Genomic DNA, 16,085 nt, shown 5'->3' with positions numbered 1-16,085 from the left:
CGAGAGCATTGAGAAGTGCAGCAACACATCATTTCAATATCATTGCAATTGGGAAGTCACTGGAAGCTTCTTGTTTGTATTAGCTGTTCCCTAACCATCAAGCTCATATTTAATCATCTACTTCAGTAGTTTGTGAGGAGCTGGTGAAAGTAACATTACATCAGCAGTGCTGTCAGAACTGTTCTCTCGAGGGTCTGTGAATTTCTCAAATCAAAGCCACTCAATTCGTATTACATTATCTAGCATATGTTTCTGAATGCTTGTGGGAATTGTTATATTAAGATGAACAGCCTTCTCTGAAATATGATGTAGCAAGTCAAAAACACTGCAGCTTAAATTGTGTCCCCATTGTTTGAAGTTTTATCTCTAGAGTTATATATTTTCTACCGAAATGGGCAGCTACCAAGTCAACATTGCTATTCTTATTGGAGAATGGAGGGCAGTTCTCTCTTGGTAGTTGCAGATCACAGAAGACAACAACAGTGGTAATTGCACAATTAATAATCACTGATACTGTAAGTGAATGTAAAGAGACTGATGAAATTATAACAAAGCCATTTATTTTCAAGATACATGCTAGGAGCTACAAAAGCATTTATTTCCTCAAAGAAGAGACCAAACATTCTTGGCTGGTTTTAAAAAATTGGATGAATTTCCTTTTCAAAGATTCCACCAACAAATGGAAAAACATGACACAAGACTTCCTGCATTTACATGTAAAAAGAAATACAAAAATAAAGTATTTCCTTTATTTGTATGGTATGTATTTTAATATTTAGTCTGTGAGGTGAGTTTATCTTTGAAAATTTGACACAATTGGATACAAATATTTACTGATAATTTTAGCATTTCAGGAGCAGGATTGACTTTCTAAATTGTTTTAAGTATCTTTATTATGCATTTTGTTTATGTGAAACCTCCAGTGTTACTGTTGGTATCAATGTTAGGTGCTATTTCAAGATTCACAGTTTCCTGTGAGTTTTTTTGGTGTTTCAGTTACAGGACACTGTTGAAATTAAGGCTTCAGACTCAATTTACTCTATTGATAACCTAGCTAGAAATATGTTCTGTATTTGTTTCTCACTATACAGAACAAGAACTTCAACATTCCACAATGGCTCAGTAAGAGAAAGACTTCCACCGCTATCGTGTCTATGTACTATTGTCACCATCTAGTGTTAGAGAACAGGCTTGCATTTGTAAAGCTCAGTTCCACCAAAATCAATTTCTCATGTTTAATATATCACTAAACGCCTTACAATCCAAAATTACTAAAGATATATGCATATAATAGGTACATTTGTATTGTACCTTTGTCTTATTGAAGATTTATTCAATGTAACCACTGCAGTCATCAATGACATACATACCCTTTCCCGTTTGTGTCATGTCCTTTATCTCCATCCTAAACACCCTAGCTTTTCAGTCTATAAAAATTACAAAATGTTTCCTAGAAATTCAATGTTAAAAATATGGATCTAAACAACACCTTCCATTTATAAATATTTTTTCTACATATATATAGATTTCCCACGGGGTGCTTTGTTTTCATGCAAGGAAGGGTTTAAATCGCTCAGTGGTAGAAATGCTGTCTGTATGCTGCCATGTAATTTTGCAAACAGCCTATCTGGTGTTCGTTTAATATGCCATGTAAACTGTCAGTTGTCTGTCCATCTTGGGAAGTGAAAAACAAGGACAAATATGTCAGCAGGTTTTCAAAGTCTCTTAAAAGCAACAGCAGCTGACAAACTGGGAGAAGCGGTATTTACAGTAAATTGATTAGGTTAAGCCAGTAACGGCTAGTTACTGTCAATCACACTGGCCCTTGGATAGCAGTGTGGTCTGGATACCACAGTAGTACCCTTAGGAAAATAACCTTGAAGTTTTATATAAAATGCCAGAAGCTTCTATAAATACCTATAAGTCATCCATAAGTGATTTTCATAAGGATATCCATCCATCTATTTTCTAAGCACTTATCTGATTTAGGGTTGCAGGGGAGTTGGAGCCTATCCCAACAAGCAATAGGCACAAAGCAGAAAACACTTTGGACAGAACTCCAGTCCATCACAAGGTAGATACACAGACACACAGACACACCAGGGCCAATTTTCCCAGAAGCTAATTAACCTACCAGAATATCTGTGGATTGTGGGAGTCAACCAGAGCAACCGAAGGCAGCTCACGTGACCACAGGGAGAACATACAAACTCCACACAGATAGAACCCCAGGTGCACAATTGAACCCAGGGTCCCAGTGCTGCAAGACAGCAATGCTAACCACTGCAACCAACATGCTGCATTTCATAAGGGTATACATAACACAGTCCTCTTCAAGACTGATTGCAAACCAGCAAGTTTCAAGGAATAATTCATTGTATGCTTTCAATAACAATATTGTAACTGCAGACATGTTAATGTCTGTGTGCACATCCAAGGAACAAAAACAAACTATTTGAGTTCAGTTCAATGAAAGCAATTTACCAAGCAAATATGCTGTTGTTTTATCCAACTACAATTTAAAGAAGGGGGCCTTTACAAACAGTACAGTTTTTATAACAGTTTAGTATCTAAATCCCCCCAAACTCCCTATCAGTTGTGTCACATGGGTTTCAACATTTTAACTATAAAAAGGAGATAAAGTAATTAATGCATAGAAGAAAGTGTTATAAGCTCTTCATTCTGTATGAAAGGGTATTTGAACTTAGCTGTTTTTATGGCAAACTATAGTTTTATTGTTATTAATAGTTGTATTACTACTGAAAGTAATTAAATGGTACAAGTGTTGCTGAAATACCTTTGCCCTCTTATTTAAATGGTTGTTGCTGGTACAGAATTGAATGTTACCATTAAATGAAACTAAACTGCATTCCAAAACAACCCAATCTTAGATTCTGGAAACTCTGGAGGAGCACTTGCAAATTCTTAGATACTCTCTAGTACCATGATTTAAGATGACATGGTAAATAAAATAGTTTTAATTGAAATAAGACTAAAAGCAGCTGATGTGATACATTTAAAGTTATAAGTTTATTAAAAATGGCTTGACACATTTATTTGGTGTTTTCCACGAGAATTGTTCATATCTAAAAACGATTTTTTTGCGACCAAAAGACTATTTGTCCCATATGACACTCCGTAGAGCCTCTGACCCGTTCCGCGTTGCAGTCTGGGATATCGGAGGTTCTAGTTGTTGTGGAGCGTAATGTAAGATACAATTCATAGGATAAATAAGGTTTCTTTTTGTCATAATTAAATATCTAAGGCTTTAAAATAGAATGCCAAACATTTTATATTATACATTTAAAAGTGTTACATGTAAATCCGTTCAGATCGTTTTAGGTACAAATTATTACAATGTCGGTTTGTAGCTGAACAGCGTTCAATGAAAATTTTCGTACGTTCTCAAAAGGAATATTGTTGAATAATGTCAAAATTAACAGTACAATATTTTTATTTGTTTCGGGATTCTGCTCTATAATTTGTTTTAATTTACACGGTCTAACACAGGTTTCCGAATCTATCAAAACAGTAAAAGTTTCTAGCTTCAACAAATGTGCGTTGAACGCCTTTCTTTTTGTAATCCAGTACCGTGGGATTTCAGTTTAAGAAGCCAAACGTGAAATGTAGCGTTTTTTCACAGGCGTATTCTAAGTCTTCTATCATCGCATGCTAATAAATCTTGGATTTACGACTTTCTTACGTATTACAGCAACTTTGAGGCACTGAACGATAATGTTACACGCATGAACATGTGTCCCATTGCACAGAGGTGGAGGTGTCGGAACTACGTGCTTGGCTGCAGAAAACTGCTGTAATGAGTTTCACCAGGTTTACTTACGGCTGAGAACGAGAGGACCATCAATTGGCACTTGCGCGTAACACTGCCGTTTAAAAAGTTTGCTTCTTGAGCACAGTGAAAATATTGCCCTTTGCTCCGTTTTGCGTTTTTCCAGTGAGTGACGATGACTACAGCTGCCAGGCCTACCTTTGAGCCCGCGAGAGGAGGGAGAGGCAAAGGAGAAGGAGACCTCAGTGCTCTGTCCAAACAGTACTCCAGCAGGGATTTACCTTCTCACACCAAAATCAAATACAGGTTAGGCCTGCTAATCCAGAGTTGGGGTGGGGGGGATTTTATTTAGCAGTAGGTTCAACCACTCCTTGATTGTGAATGCTTCTATTTGTACCTTGTATATGATTTGAACCATGTATAGGTTTATTTGTACCTAAAGTTATTTATCTTGCAATAGTCATTATTTTTTTTCTGTGTAAAGAAGATTGGCAGGTGATGTTCTCACTCAGCACCTTCTTCTGAGAATGAAATTTGTCTTTTGGGGGTGTCTGGAAGTACATAAGCTCGACAGTATAGGTAGATTTCATTTTGAGGTAGAATTTTGAATTAGTTCCCTACTTTGCAACACATCTAAGTCTCCTTGTCTTGTCCTGTTTGCCAAGTATCTTCTGTGCTCACACACATGATATTTCTCTCAGGCAGCCCACCCAGGATGCCCCCGAGGAGGTGCGTGCCCGGGACTTCCGCAGGGAGCTGGAGGAGAGGGAGCGAGTGGTGGTCAGGGAGAAGACCAGGGACAGGCCAGCCAGAGGTGAACGGCACAGCACTAGCAGTTCAGGTTGTGCCGAGGCCTCCGAGCCAAGGCACCCATACTGTTTTTCAAAACCTGTGTGATGGGCAGGAGGAAATTGTGTCCGTTTGTCTTTTTGTCAGAATTAAAGGGGCACTGCAACACTATTTTAATATTTCGGGGTTAGAAAGGATTCAGCATCGATGAGGGCATTTCAAACCACAATAAAAGTAAAATGTGCACAGTAACTTGTAAAACCTCCAATTTACATTAAAAATGGATGAAATTTCCAGGTATGCACAGTGTTATATTCAGGGTTTCAGAACAAAATTTCTGGTGAGGTGTTGCAGCCCTGTGACTCTGTGAACAAGCAGGCTTGTGAATACATCTCATTTAATACATCTCTCGACTTTCAGATGGTTTTGCCAACAAATACAACTTATTTGTTAACTCTGTATGCAGATCACGTTGGAACATTTCTGCGGTGAAGTGTCTGCTGCACAGCCTGTCCTTATCCACTCATACATCACATTACATTAGTCATTACGGTGACTAGTGAGCAGGATGGGCTGCATCATGTCACAGTCCGTGGGAAGTGTTGCTCTTGCCTGCGGTGAGACCAGGGGTTTGCGATAACATGTCCACAGTACTTTCACAAATTTCGCGATTTTGTGCTTCATTCAAAATTTGTATTTTTTTTTCCTATAACGTTGATAAATTTGTTTTGTAACGGAGATTTAATAACCAGTCTGAGAAATTCTGACTGCAGTTCCCGTTTAAATGACTCCACAGCCATAGTCGATTTAAGGGCCTCTTGAGCTCATGCAGTGTTGTATATGAATCAAAGGCTTCTTGATGGATGTTAATACCCATGGTCTTGTTTTATTCCAGAGCACACCACATCCTCCTCCTCTTCTTCCAAGAGGCCACGGTTAGACCAGATCCCAGCAGCCAACCTGGATGCTGATGATCCTCTCACGGATGTAGGTGCCCTTAATAAAAATAAACTGATTTTATTTCCGAATTCAAAATCTTGTGGTTGGGGAAAATGACAGCTGGTGTGTGTGCGTGCTCCTAAACTGTGTCTCTCTGCCAGGATGAGGAGGAGGATGAGGACTCTGAAGAGGACAGTGATGACGACACAGCTGCCCTGCTGGCTGAACTGGACAAGATCAAAAAGGAGCGCGCAGAGGAACAGGAACGCAAGGTAATTCACGCCACATTCAGCAGCACTCAGCCTTTTCACAGGCTGCCTGGATGGACTGACTGTGCCTCAGTTGGGTCAGTGCTCTCCAGCAGCTCAGAGGTTCTATGAACAGGGGAAGAGTAAAATTTGTTCAAATTGTTCAGCTTGCTATTATTTCTGGGGGTGGAGCGGGGGCTCTGTGGCTAAGGATCTGCGCCTGTGGCTGGAAGGTTGCCGGTTCAAATCCCGCAGCCGGCAGAGGAATCCTACTCCGTTGGGCCACTGAGCAAGGCCCTTGACCCCAACTGCTCCAGGGGCGCTGTACAATGGCAGACCCTGTGCTCTGACCCCAGGCTCTCTCCCTATCCGTGTGTCTGTGTGTCTCATGGAGAGCAAGCTGGGGTATGTGAAAAGACAAATTCCTAATGCAAGTAATTGTATAGGGTTAATAAAGTGATATTATTATTAAAAAGAGAGAAGAAACAGATATGGCTCTTAACAGTGAAGAAGAATGAAGTGTTGTTCTATTCTTTATCTTATTTTAATCATAATATACCTTGTATGCTTTTAATTTTATTGTACTAACTATTTCTAGTGAGTCATTTTCCTCCTTGTATCCTGCATTCAAAGTGTGTTCAACTGAGAGACATAGTTAAACACTAGAGGGCAGCAGAAGCCTAGACTTCTTGCCATACTATTTGCATCTCATAGAAGGACACAGGGATTTTATATGTACAAAAGCACGAGTATTTATGCAAATGTTACTTTTCTTTTTAAAGCATAGTACAAGTCTCTGGAGCTTGGGGTTGTATGACAGATGAATTATTTAAAGGGTGAAATACGCACGGGATATTAAACTGAAAGAGTAGTTCCAGGGTTCTCAGACTGATGGATTATGGAGGCATTTCTACTGTAGAATTTTTGAATGTTTGTCTTTTCTGGAGAGAACTATGAAATTACAAATAGGCCCTTCTCCTTCCATTTCCATTTGTCTTTTAGTGCGTTGACTGCTCAAACAGTTTAATGCTCCCTACTATGTGGGGTGTGGAATTCAGTGCATACACATCCATAGTACACATAGACACATTGTACATGCATACATTCACTGGGCATCATGAAAGAAATATAATTTGAATTACTCTAGTTTTATACTTATGGAGCAGATGCACTGCTTGCTGACACCAGCATGATTTTGTTTCAGAAGGACAGGCGAGCTGTGTGAAGACTGCAGATTCTCCAAAGTCTTTACCGTTTCCATTCTTTTACCAAGAAATGAGAAACAGGTCAGAGTAATGGTTAATGCAGTTGTGTTTAGTTTACAAGGCTGGCTCAATGTTATGGAAATGTTTATTTAGAAGAGAGCAGTGCTTTACTGCATCTGTGAATGTTACTTAAAAGGTTACATTCCTGTTTTTTCCTAACTAGTACTAGTAAAATTACTATTTTTGTACTATTACTTATACTGCCTAGGTACTAAAAGTAATACTACAATGTGTAGATGTTCCTAGTTAGTCAAACTTTTTTTCTCTGCTTTTTCAAGGATTATTTCACTAGAGTCTTTCAGGGATGACTCCTTGGTCTCTTGAACACATTGTTGAGAAAAAAATAATCTGGGTGTTCTGGAGACAGTACATTCTGACACACATGCCTAATTTTAGTGTTCTTTAAACTAAACAAGCTTGGAGTTTGAAAAATGAAAGTCCCCTCTCTTTATAAGATATTCTGTAAGGAATTTTGGAAATGTTTATAGGTCACTATGGGTTATGGGTTACAATTTTGCCTCATTAAAAAGAGGCTACAGAGCATAAAATCATCTCTGCAGTGTTGATTTTGTCCAGAGTCTAGAAACAAAGCCCTTTTCTTTTTTCTGTCTCTTCTCAGGTTAGAGAGAGAATCCCTCTTTTCTTTTGGAACTGTTAACTGAGAGCACACTAATTCTATATGTAACGCGAGTAGTTTTCAGAACATTGTGAAATGAGTAACACATCTTAGTGTACTTTTAATTGCCTTTTGCTTTAATATGTAAGTGCTAGTATGTACCCTTTTCTCCATATGAAAATACATTGAAATGTCTGGGAATATTTGCCCGTGGAATTGTAAGCATAGCATGGAATGAACACTTTTCCCACGTGAAGGAGTCATACAGGCCTTCCCTGTAGGCTGAATTTATTTGGTCCAGGTTTTTGTGGGACTAGGCTTAATTTTAGTGGTCATGATGGTGAGGTCCCTTGCGGCTATGTAAACTTTAAGGATTATTTTTATCTTGCTGGTGAAACCCTGAGATCCTAATTTGTTCCATCTCAATAAGTATAGTAGCGTATAGAAACCTATTGGGTGTAGTTGTGCACTGTCCAGCAAAATAACTTATTTTTTACTTTGTGACAGAGAGAAAATCTCTCTCACACTTGGAGCTGTTTTCAAAAAAGGATAAATGTAACAAATCTTGAGAGTAACGAAGCACTGTAAATCAAGGAAGCCAAAATAGGCATCGGGTTGTTATCTCCTGGTGGCTGAGATGATCTTTCAAAGGTTAAGTTGTCAGAAATAAATCTTTTTTTCTAGAAGGGAAATATTAGTATCTATAAGAAGAATCAGAAGAGGTTCAGTGGCTGGAGGGTAAACTAAAAAAAATGGACAAAATGTCACTTCAGGAGTATTTTACTCCAATATTGGTGTTTTTTTTATATTAATGCTGAGAACTTTGTGATTTATAACAAGGTCTTAGATCTGCAACTGTCCTTCTGCAAAGGATTTATTTCTGGGTCTTCTGTCTGAATGTTTTCCAGAACACATGTAGTAGCAAGGCATTAAAAAATGTCAGGAAAAGTTTCTTGGAACTGCAGGAAAACATCACAGTGACTGTAGCTGAGGGGCTCCTGTCCCCCTACACAAATTTATTGTGGTCCAGACATCTTGTAAATTTCTGTTTCCATGCAAGGCATTTCCTGATTTGGGACTTAAGACACTTTTTCCCTGCAAATTGGCTTGTTTACAGGAAACCCTGCTGTTGGGTCATTAATTACCAAAAGGAATCTAACTGAACGTTTTGGAAGGGCACAAGGTCTTACAAAGAGCTATACAAGAGCATTGCTGTGCTCTTACTGGAGTGGCATTTACTGGAGAGGAAATGTATGTAAAAGCTCAGTGGCATGTTCATCCTACTGTTACAGTAGCACAAACAAAGCTGAGTTCTCAGAACAGAATGCTACTTTGTTTTTACAAGTGCCAGCATTTGAACATTTCCAATAGAACAATTTACAGGACTCAGGACTCTCACTTCAGATTTAAAAACGGTGCCAAATCCTCAGATGCACCCTGAATCCTAAGAGGGCGTTTTATTCTCCAAATGTTGAAGCATTTTCTTTAATGTAGACACTCATTTCCTACAGGACAGCAGTCTAAATTGCATTGAATCGGCTACCTAAAATAGCATTCCCAAGGGATAAAATCCTAGGTTGAAATCTGCTGTGGTGGTTCTAGAATACATGTGATCTTGTGCAACAAAACTAATCAGTTTAGGTGAAATCCTGAAATTGTAGTTTCCTGGGTTATAAAAAGAGCCTTTAGATCCTTTGACGATCTTTAATCTGATATTCTGCATGTTCAGAAGGATTCTGTGAAGCAAGACAACACGCTATCAAATTACCTGAATGACACTTGTCTGATCAGCAAGAGCTATACTGTTGTGTGCAGCGATCACCTAGCGGGAAGGTGAGGAAATTAGTTTTAAAATTGAGAAATATTTATGGTGTAGTTCTCTCCAGATTTGTGGGGAAAAGGAAGAGATGGCCACCTATGATTGGATATTCAGAGAAGTTCAGAAATGGCAGTGCATTTAAAAACAAATATGAAAAGTCCTATATTTTGTGGGCTTAGCATAGCTTTAAATATGTGTGCTGTGTTTGCTGGGCTTTTCAGGAGCGGGAGCAGAAAGCAGAGGAAGAGAGGATCCGGATGGAGAACATCTTGAGTGGAAACCCCCTCCTCAACTTGGCAGGACAGCAGCAAGTGGCACAGATCCAGAACTCCTTCAGTGTCAAGAGGAGGTACGTTGATGGCAGACCTCTTGTCTTTACACTTCCCATGTCTTCTGGCACTTCCCAGCAAATTCCCGATTCCAGTCTTAGTTTCCTTTCCCAGAAGACGCCATGGTCACTTAAGAAACATAAATGTAATGCACAATCTCTCAAATCTGATATAACAAATCTAGTGATACAGCAAAAGTTTAAGAGCAATGTCTGAAATTAAGGGTGCTATGTTGTTTTTTTATAAGAGGCGCTGGATAACATGGCTGTGTAGTGTCATGCAACTATTGAAGAATAGTGGGGACCCTGCTTACAGTAGCTTATAAACATTAAATAATTGTGTAGCTTCTCTTGTGTGCATGCATTTAGAATGATCATTTTATTATAGAACGTACTGCTGGGTTTATCAGTTATGTATAGCATGATTTGGGAAGTCGGTTTCAGATTTGTGTACAGGCATCATGGACTATAGTGATAGTTTTGTATTACTGTAGAGAACACACTTATTAGAGATGTTTTATTACTGGCTAGTGCCTGTATTGTAGAGACCCTTTTTGCTACTTTATTTGAGTAGTCTGGTAGGTGTCAGCTGTTTGGAACAACAATGAATGTGAATGACAGCACTGTTAAAATAACAAGGGAATATTACACACAGCCGACTCATCACACACCATTTTGATTAACGTTTTGTTAATCAAGCGATCAATGACATATCATTGGCGACAGCGTTTTATGTGTATGTTTGCATTTCTCTGTCAGGTTCAAATGTAAAAATTGCCAGAATTTAGAAGTTAAAAATTATTGAAGATTTGAATATTTATAAATTAAGAATAGTGCTGTAGTATATTAGTAACCTTAACTTAAATTCATTTCAAGTTTATTGAGATCAACTTTATTTCAATCTAGATTGAATCCACGTAACAAACTAAAATCAGTTCTTCCTTGAGTTTCTGTTTGTCCACAAGTAACAAACAAACATTAACATTTTAGTTCCAGACTTAAAAAAACCAACTTTCTCTCTTCTTTCAGGTGGGATGATGATGTAGTGTTTAAGAACTGTGCCAAAGGAGTTGATGACTCAAAGAAAGAGAAGCGGTTTGTGAATGACACCTTGCGATCTGAATTTCACAAGAAGTTTATGGAGAAATATATCAAATAGTCCTGCCTTGCTTGAAGACTTCTTTTGTTGTCGAATATTATAGTGAAGCAAGGTTCTTGGATTTGATGTGTGATGTCTGTGTTTGAGGTCCACCTGGAAGAATTTGTGGTTCTGACACTTCTTGTTTTTGAGCTCTCTTCTGGACTGTTTAACACCGACTAACACGGGCAATGTGTCTTTTCAATTTTAAGACTGAGGTTAATGTTATTTTTCAACAAGATCATTGGTCATGCTTCCTTTGAATTTATGGGTTTCACTTGTGTACCCTGCCTAATATCTTTTTAGATTTTAGGCTCTGTAAGGTGTTAAACAATATCCCTAGCCCTTTATAACTATCAGGGTAGAGTTAGGGTTGGGTTTAGGGATTATGAATTTTTATTCAATATTGTAAAACCCATATACCTGCAATGTGTTTGAAAAGACAAGTTGAAATGGATCTTGAATTAGCCTTTGAGAAAGTTTTATGCCGGCTAAATAAATCCTAATTTAAAGGAAGCATTAACTGATTGCTTTCAACGAACACAGCTGTAATTTCGGAATCTCGGTGTATCCTTTTAGATTTGTACAACTCCTGTTGCATTGTTGAATGTTCTGTTTGTCATGTATAAAGAAGAGTAAATACAGGAATACATTTTTTATTAAAAATGCTGGTTTTAATATGTTGAGAATTTTCAATGTATGGTGTAAACACTATTCATCTACAAAACAGCCTTGTGGCCACATCGTTTTGGGACATTTCATTTAGAATGTTCATCGTTATCAAGTCAATTTATGAAAATATGCAGTCTGTTTCATTTAGTAACTATGATCTCTAACACAACAATTCAGTAGCAACCCATCAGTGGTGTTTAAGAATATGATTCCTGTGATTTGTTCATAAATGCAGTGACTGTAATAAAAAAAAATCACTGCATTGTCAGGACATTCTCTCCAAACATTAATCTCTCTTTTTGCAGTGTCCTTTCAATCTGAAATTGTCTGAGAACATCTCCTATTCCTTTTTGTAGCTCACTTTCCTTTCTTTATCTTTAGAAGTTTCAGGTTGCTCTTGCAAGCTCAGCTGATTTGTGTTTCAGCAGCTTTCTTGGAATTCAAAGACCCTGTCAGCAGCAGCACTTCCCTGACCAGTGCTGGAAACACCAGGGCATGTGGCAAACAGGTGAAAGTGATGGGTGCCAAAAAAAACGACATACTCAGTAGAAGGCTTCACCCCATTTAATCAGAACTGCTAACTAGGCCGGTTTGAGAATGTGTACTTGTTGTACCCTATTGAAGGCATTAATTTTGCCACACTGGTTGAATTGTATTTCATTATGACACAAGAATGTGTTATTTCATCTGTATGAATTGCCCTATTGGACATTTTAAAAAATATCTGTGAAGACATTGAGCATGGAAAAATTGAATCAGTGCTTAACTTTCAAAACCAGGATTTTAATTTTGTTGTTTGGGGAAGTCAGGGGTTACATGAAGAGAACTCTTTTAAGAAGCTTGTATAGGTTTTGACAGCAGTGATTTGTCCGATACAAAACCTTTCAACAGTTAATTTCTTGGCTTCTGTGGAGCATGGCTTGCCTGACTTACGTGTGTTAGTTGAATAACACTCCACTGATATGTGTAAAAGAGCTCAACAGCTTGATGGGTTTAACACGTTCTGTTTAACTTTGCAAGTATCAGGCAACCAAATAAAAATGTCAGAGAGCAGTAGAGACATTCTGCTGATGGCAGACACGAATGCTGTGAAACAATGTAATACTGAGGTATTTACATAAGAAACAATGATAAGCTACCAACGAGAGGAAGCTATTAAATTTTTAAGCTGTTTGGCTGGGTAACAGCTTCAATAAGATTCCCACACCCCCTTTGCTTAAAAAAGTGCCTCCTGTTTGTCATTTAAAATGCACTTTCCTTTAGTTTCCATTTGTGTTGGGACTTGGTTGCTAGAAACTATTAATTTTACTGATGGGATCTGGCTTCTTTGTAAAACACTCTGCTTCATTCAGAAGATATATTTGAGTGAGACATCAGCTTTTCCCTTTTGTTTGAAGATAAAATGGGTGGTATAGGCCTGAGGTGTGTCTGAGAGTTGCTGCCTTGTAATCATTGCAGACAGGACAAAATCTAAGCCCTAAATGATACAGATGAAAATCAAGAGCTGTTTTTTTTTTAATTATGTAAGGTTAGGTAAAAAGTAATTTGAATCATTCAGAATAACTTTTGGATCCAGTTAATTCTGTTTTTATGTTTGCAATTTCTTTAAAAAAATGATTATTTTAAAAGAACTTCTGGAAAGCTTCTTTGAAAAGAAATGTTCTAGCCGTGTGATTAGTAGAATAGAAGGCTGGGCATTCATATCTGCCAGTCTTCTGAAACTAGCAAGGAAGTATTCCTGTTCTCCAGCACACACTCTCTTGACACACCCTGATGTCCGATGAAAGGTTTGGAGCTGCTGCAGGGTTCCTCACCTGGGCTGGAAATCCCACAGTAGAAAAGAGTGGTTTCAAAGGTAATGGGAGACACCTGGAAAAGGGCTTGTTCAGCCTTGAATAATAAATAAAGGCATCCTAAGACACACATGTAGTTTGGGGGTTTGCTCAACAATCCTGTTGTAGAACACTGCTAAGCTGAAGTGGCTGTTGCTTTTTCACACTGTAACATCCAACATATTATGAAATCTTCAAATACCAAGAAGATGGTATTTGAGATTCTGACCCTGTTTTATGGTCTGAAGTGCCGTAAAGAGAATGTCTGTTTTAGAGACTTGCATCTGTTGCGGTTTCTTTAGCCTTTTCGGTTTGTTTTGGTATTCCCCTCTCCTTGTTTTTACTACAGACGACTGTCTGCTGGCTGACAACTGCAGCCACATGAGAAAGACCATCAGTTGATTTCTATTTAACCAAATCCAGGTGCTGCTATGGTGCTCCTATGATGAGTAAGTGTTATATTGCCAAAACAACTAGGAGTATTTAATGTAATGTGACAGCTTTCTAGCAGTCAGTCTGTTGTTGTGCATGCCTGTGCCTTGCAGTAAACATGATGCTCATAGTATGCATATGTAACCCTGCACATTTGGACTATGTGTGAGATCTGCTTTCACTGCGGCGAGCCTGACCACAGAAGCTTCCAGGGGTAAGGTGTCACAGGGACATAATGCAGCTGAAACGTACTGTGGAAACTATGAGGTGAGACATTTCATTCATCTGGAAGCTGAAGTGACTGGTATGAAGCAGAAAATGCCCCAGGGTCTTTTTAGGTTCACTGTCATGCAATGCCACGTCTTTTTATAGCTGTGTCGCCCCCCTGCGTTTCCCGATCTCTAGTCAAGCTCTCGCTGCAGACTGCCTCCGATTGCCATAATTCTGTGGTGTTTTAAATGTTTTTAGGTGTTAAAAAAATCATTAGAGGCTTTCAATCAAATTTCATCGCAGTATACTGTATGTGACATTAATCTCTGTAAAATTGGCATGGTATGCTAGTGATCCTGTGCTTCTAATTAGTAACTGAAGAGAAAAATCAGTTCTCTGTAAGTGTTAAATGGGTCATTCTTCTATCAATTATTCTTTAGCATTACGCTAATTTATCGTTACTATTGACTAAGGCTGGAAAACCTTCATTTCAAACTGAGCAGACTACTGACCTCACGATGTGCTTCCAAGAACATCAGTAAAACTTTAATCGCTTTTAACCAAGTAATCAAAAGAGCAAAAGCAAATTTAAGAGTTTAGATCTGAATTTAATCCTGCATATGAGAAAATCATTTGCAATGCAGATTTCTTAGTTATCAGTGCGGGGCTTGGATTTGAGCCCAGTTTAGTGATGGTCAACATGGTCAATGGAACTGTAACTGATGTGTGACCTAACTGGAATACATTAGTCTTCCTAATGGGAGGTGATTTTTTTTAAGAAACAGAAAAAAAGTGGCCAGAGCAGGGCCAGTAAGTTGGGGGGGAGGGGAGGATTGATGAGGGAACAACCCAATTCTGTCTCTTCTCTACATCCAGCCTGGGTTCCAGGTTAATGAACAAGGAATTCCTGCTTTCTCCCCTCCTCGCTGACACACAGCCATTCCTGTGTTTGCACAAACAGGTGCAGGGAAGCAGAGCAGTATGGAGAGTAACTGCGAAGCTTTCTGGTGGCATTCATGCCAGGCATAGGCGGAACGCTTTCAGAGCCTTGGGACACGATTCAGGAATTTCCTAATAGAATCATTCAGGCATGCGAGGGCTGGCTGTATTAATAGGCTGTTTGTAATGCACTCCTGTCCTTTCTAACAACACTTCAGCTTCTTCTGCCTGATAATTTGGAGTCAACCTTCCTACCCTTTTCCAGCCATGCCTTCCCAGTTCCTGTGTCTGAACCGGTTTGTCCATAGCCTTGAGCTGCAATTTTTTTTTGCAGCAAAGAAACACAGCACGTCTGTATGCTGTACAGAAATGTAAATGTATGCATTAAAAAGATTCAGTATGAAACCTGAAACTTAAAATGAAAGGTTGCAAACCAAATATTAAATATGATTTACCTGCCCCTATGTTGGCAGCATTGCAAGACCTAATTAGTCTCTGGATAGACTGTTATGGGCTATTCCCCTACTGTAGCCAGCTAGTAAAATGCAAAAGGCATAGTTGGTTGGAACATAGCAATTGGCGTAACTCTCTTAAACGTCTCTGGATGCCCGGTCTCCGGCCAAGTATGGCAAAGTGGCATTCTTCTATCAGTAAAAGAGTTTGCCACTCTTTTCTGCCATCTTCCCTGGCACTTGGAAGAAGCTAGGCTGAGTTACCCCTAGCCCTGAGTAGCTTCTGACCATAACTGGTGAAACTGATGGAAAGAGATGGATGTAGGGTCCAATTGTGGTGAATTTGGCCTTTCAGAATATTACTGTCCTCACGGAGCTGGTTTTCCGGTTTCTCTGAACTAATGAGCTGAGTATTGAAACAAGATCTCAATCTCCAGGCAACCTCTCTCTCTAGCATATGGTGAATGTCATTACTCAAGCAGTATATGTCCATATCTTTCACTGTCCTTTCCTTGCCTAATACACCATTTGGAGAACAGCTGCTTCACTCGGAGTGCCTCAGTGCAATACCTGCTCCATTAATGGGTGCAAATGTAAGTCGCATTGACTAAAAACA

General features: G+C 38.9%; 1 protein-coding gene across 1 annotated transcript; it reads left to right on the top strand.

Moving 5' to 3' along the window:
* The first annotated feature begins 3,145 nt into the window (after positions 1 to 3,145).
* Positions 3,146 to 11,610, top strand: cwc15 (CWC15 spliceosome associated protein homolog). The gene is made up of 7 exons (XM_015341158.2): positions 3,146 to 3,207; positions 3,957 to 4,096; positions 4,492 to 4,604; positions 5,475 to 5,566; positions 5,680 to 5,790; positions 9,688 to 9,815; positions 10,824 to 11,610. Exons 2-7 carry the CDS (start codon positions 3,966 to 3,968, stop codon positions 10,951 to 10,953), a joined length of 705 nt encoding a protein of 234 aa, XP_015196644.1. The 5' UTR covers positions 3,146 to 3,207; positions 3,957 to 3,965; the 3' UTR covers positions 10,954 to 11,610.
* Positions 11,611 to 16,085: the final 4,475 nt, after the last annotated feature.

The sequence above is a fragment of the Lepisosteus oculatus genome, chromosome 5, assembly GCF_040954835.1.
Source record: "Lepisosteus oculatus isolate fLepOcu1 chromosome 5, fLepOcu1.hap2, whole genome shotgun sequence".
NCBI classification, from domain to species: domain Eukaryota; kingdom Metazoa; phylum Chordata; class Actinopteri; order Semionotiformes; family Lepisosteidae; genus Lepisosteus; species Lepisosteus oculatus.
The sequence above is the reverse complement of the archived record's forward strand: the minus strand, read 5'-3'. Positions and strand labels throughout refer to the sequence as shown.

Excerpts from the sequence above, each read along its gene's own strand:
- cwc15 (XM_015341158.2), top strand. The coding sequence starts at position 3,966 with ATGACTACAGCTGCCAGGCCTACCTTTGAGCCCGCGAGAGGAGGGAGA. Across the intron at positions 4,097-4,491 it reads CACACCAAAATCAAATACAG|GCAGCCCACCCAGGATGCCC; the intron begins GTTAGGCCTGCT and ends TATTTCTCTCAG. Across the intron at positions 4,605-5,474 it reads CAGGGACAGGCCAGCCAGAG|AGCACACCACATCCTCCTCC; the intron begins GTGAACGGCACA and ends GTTTTATTCCAG.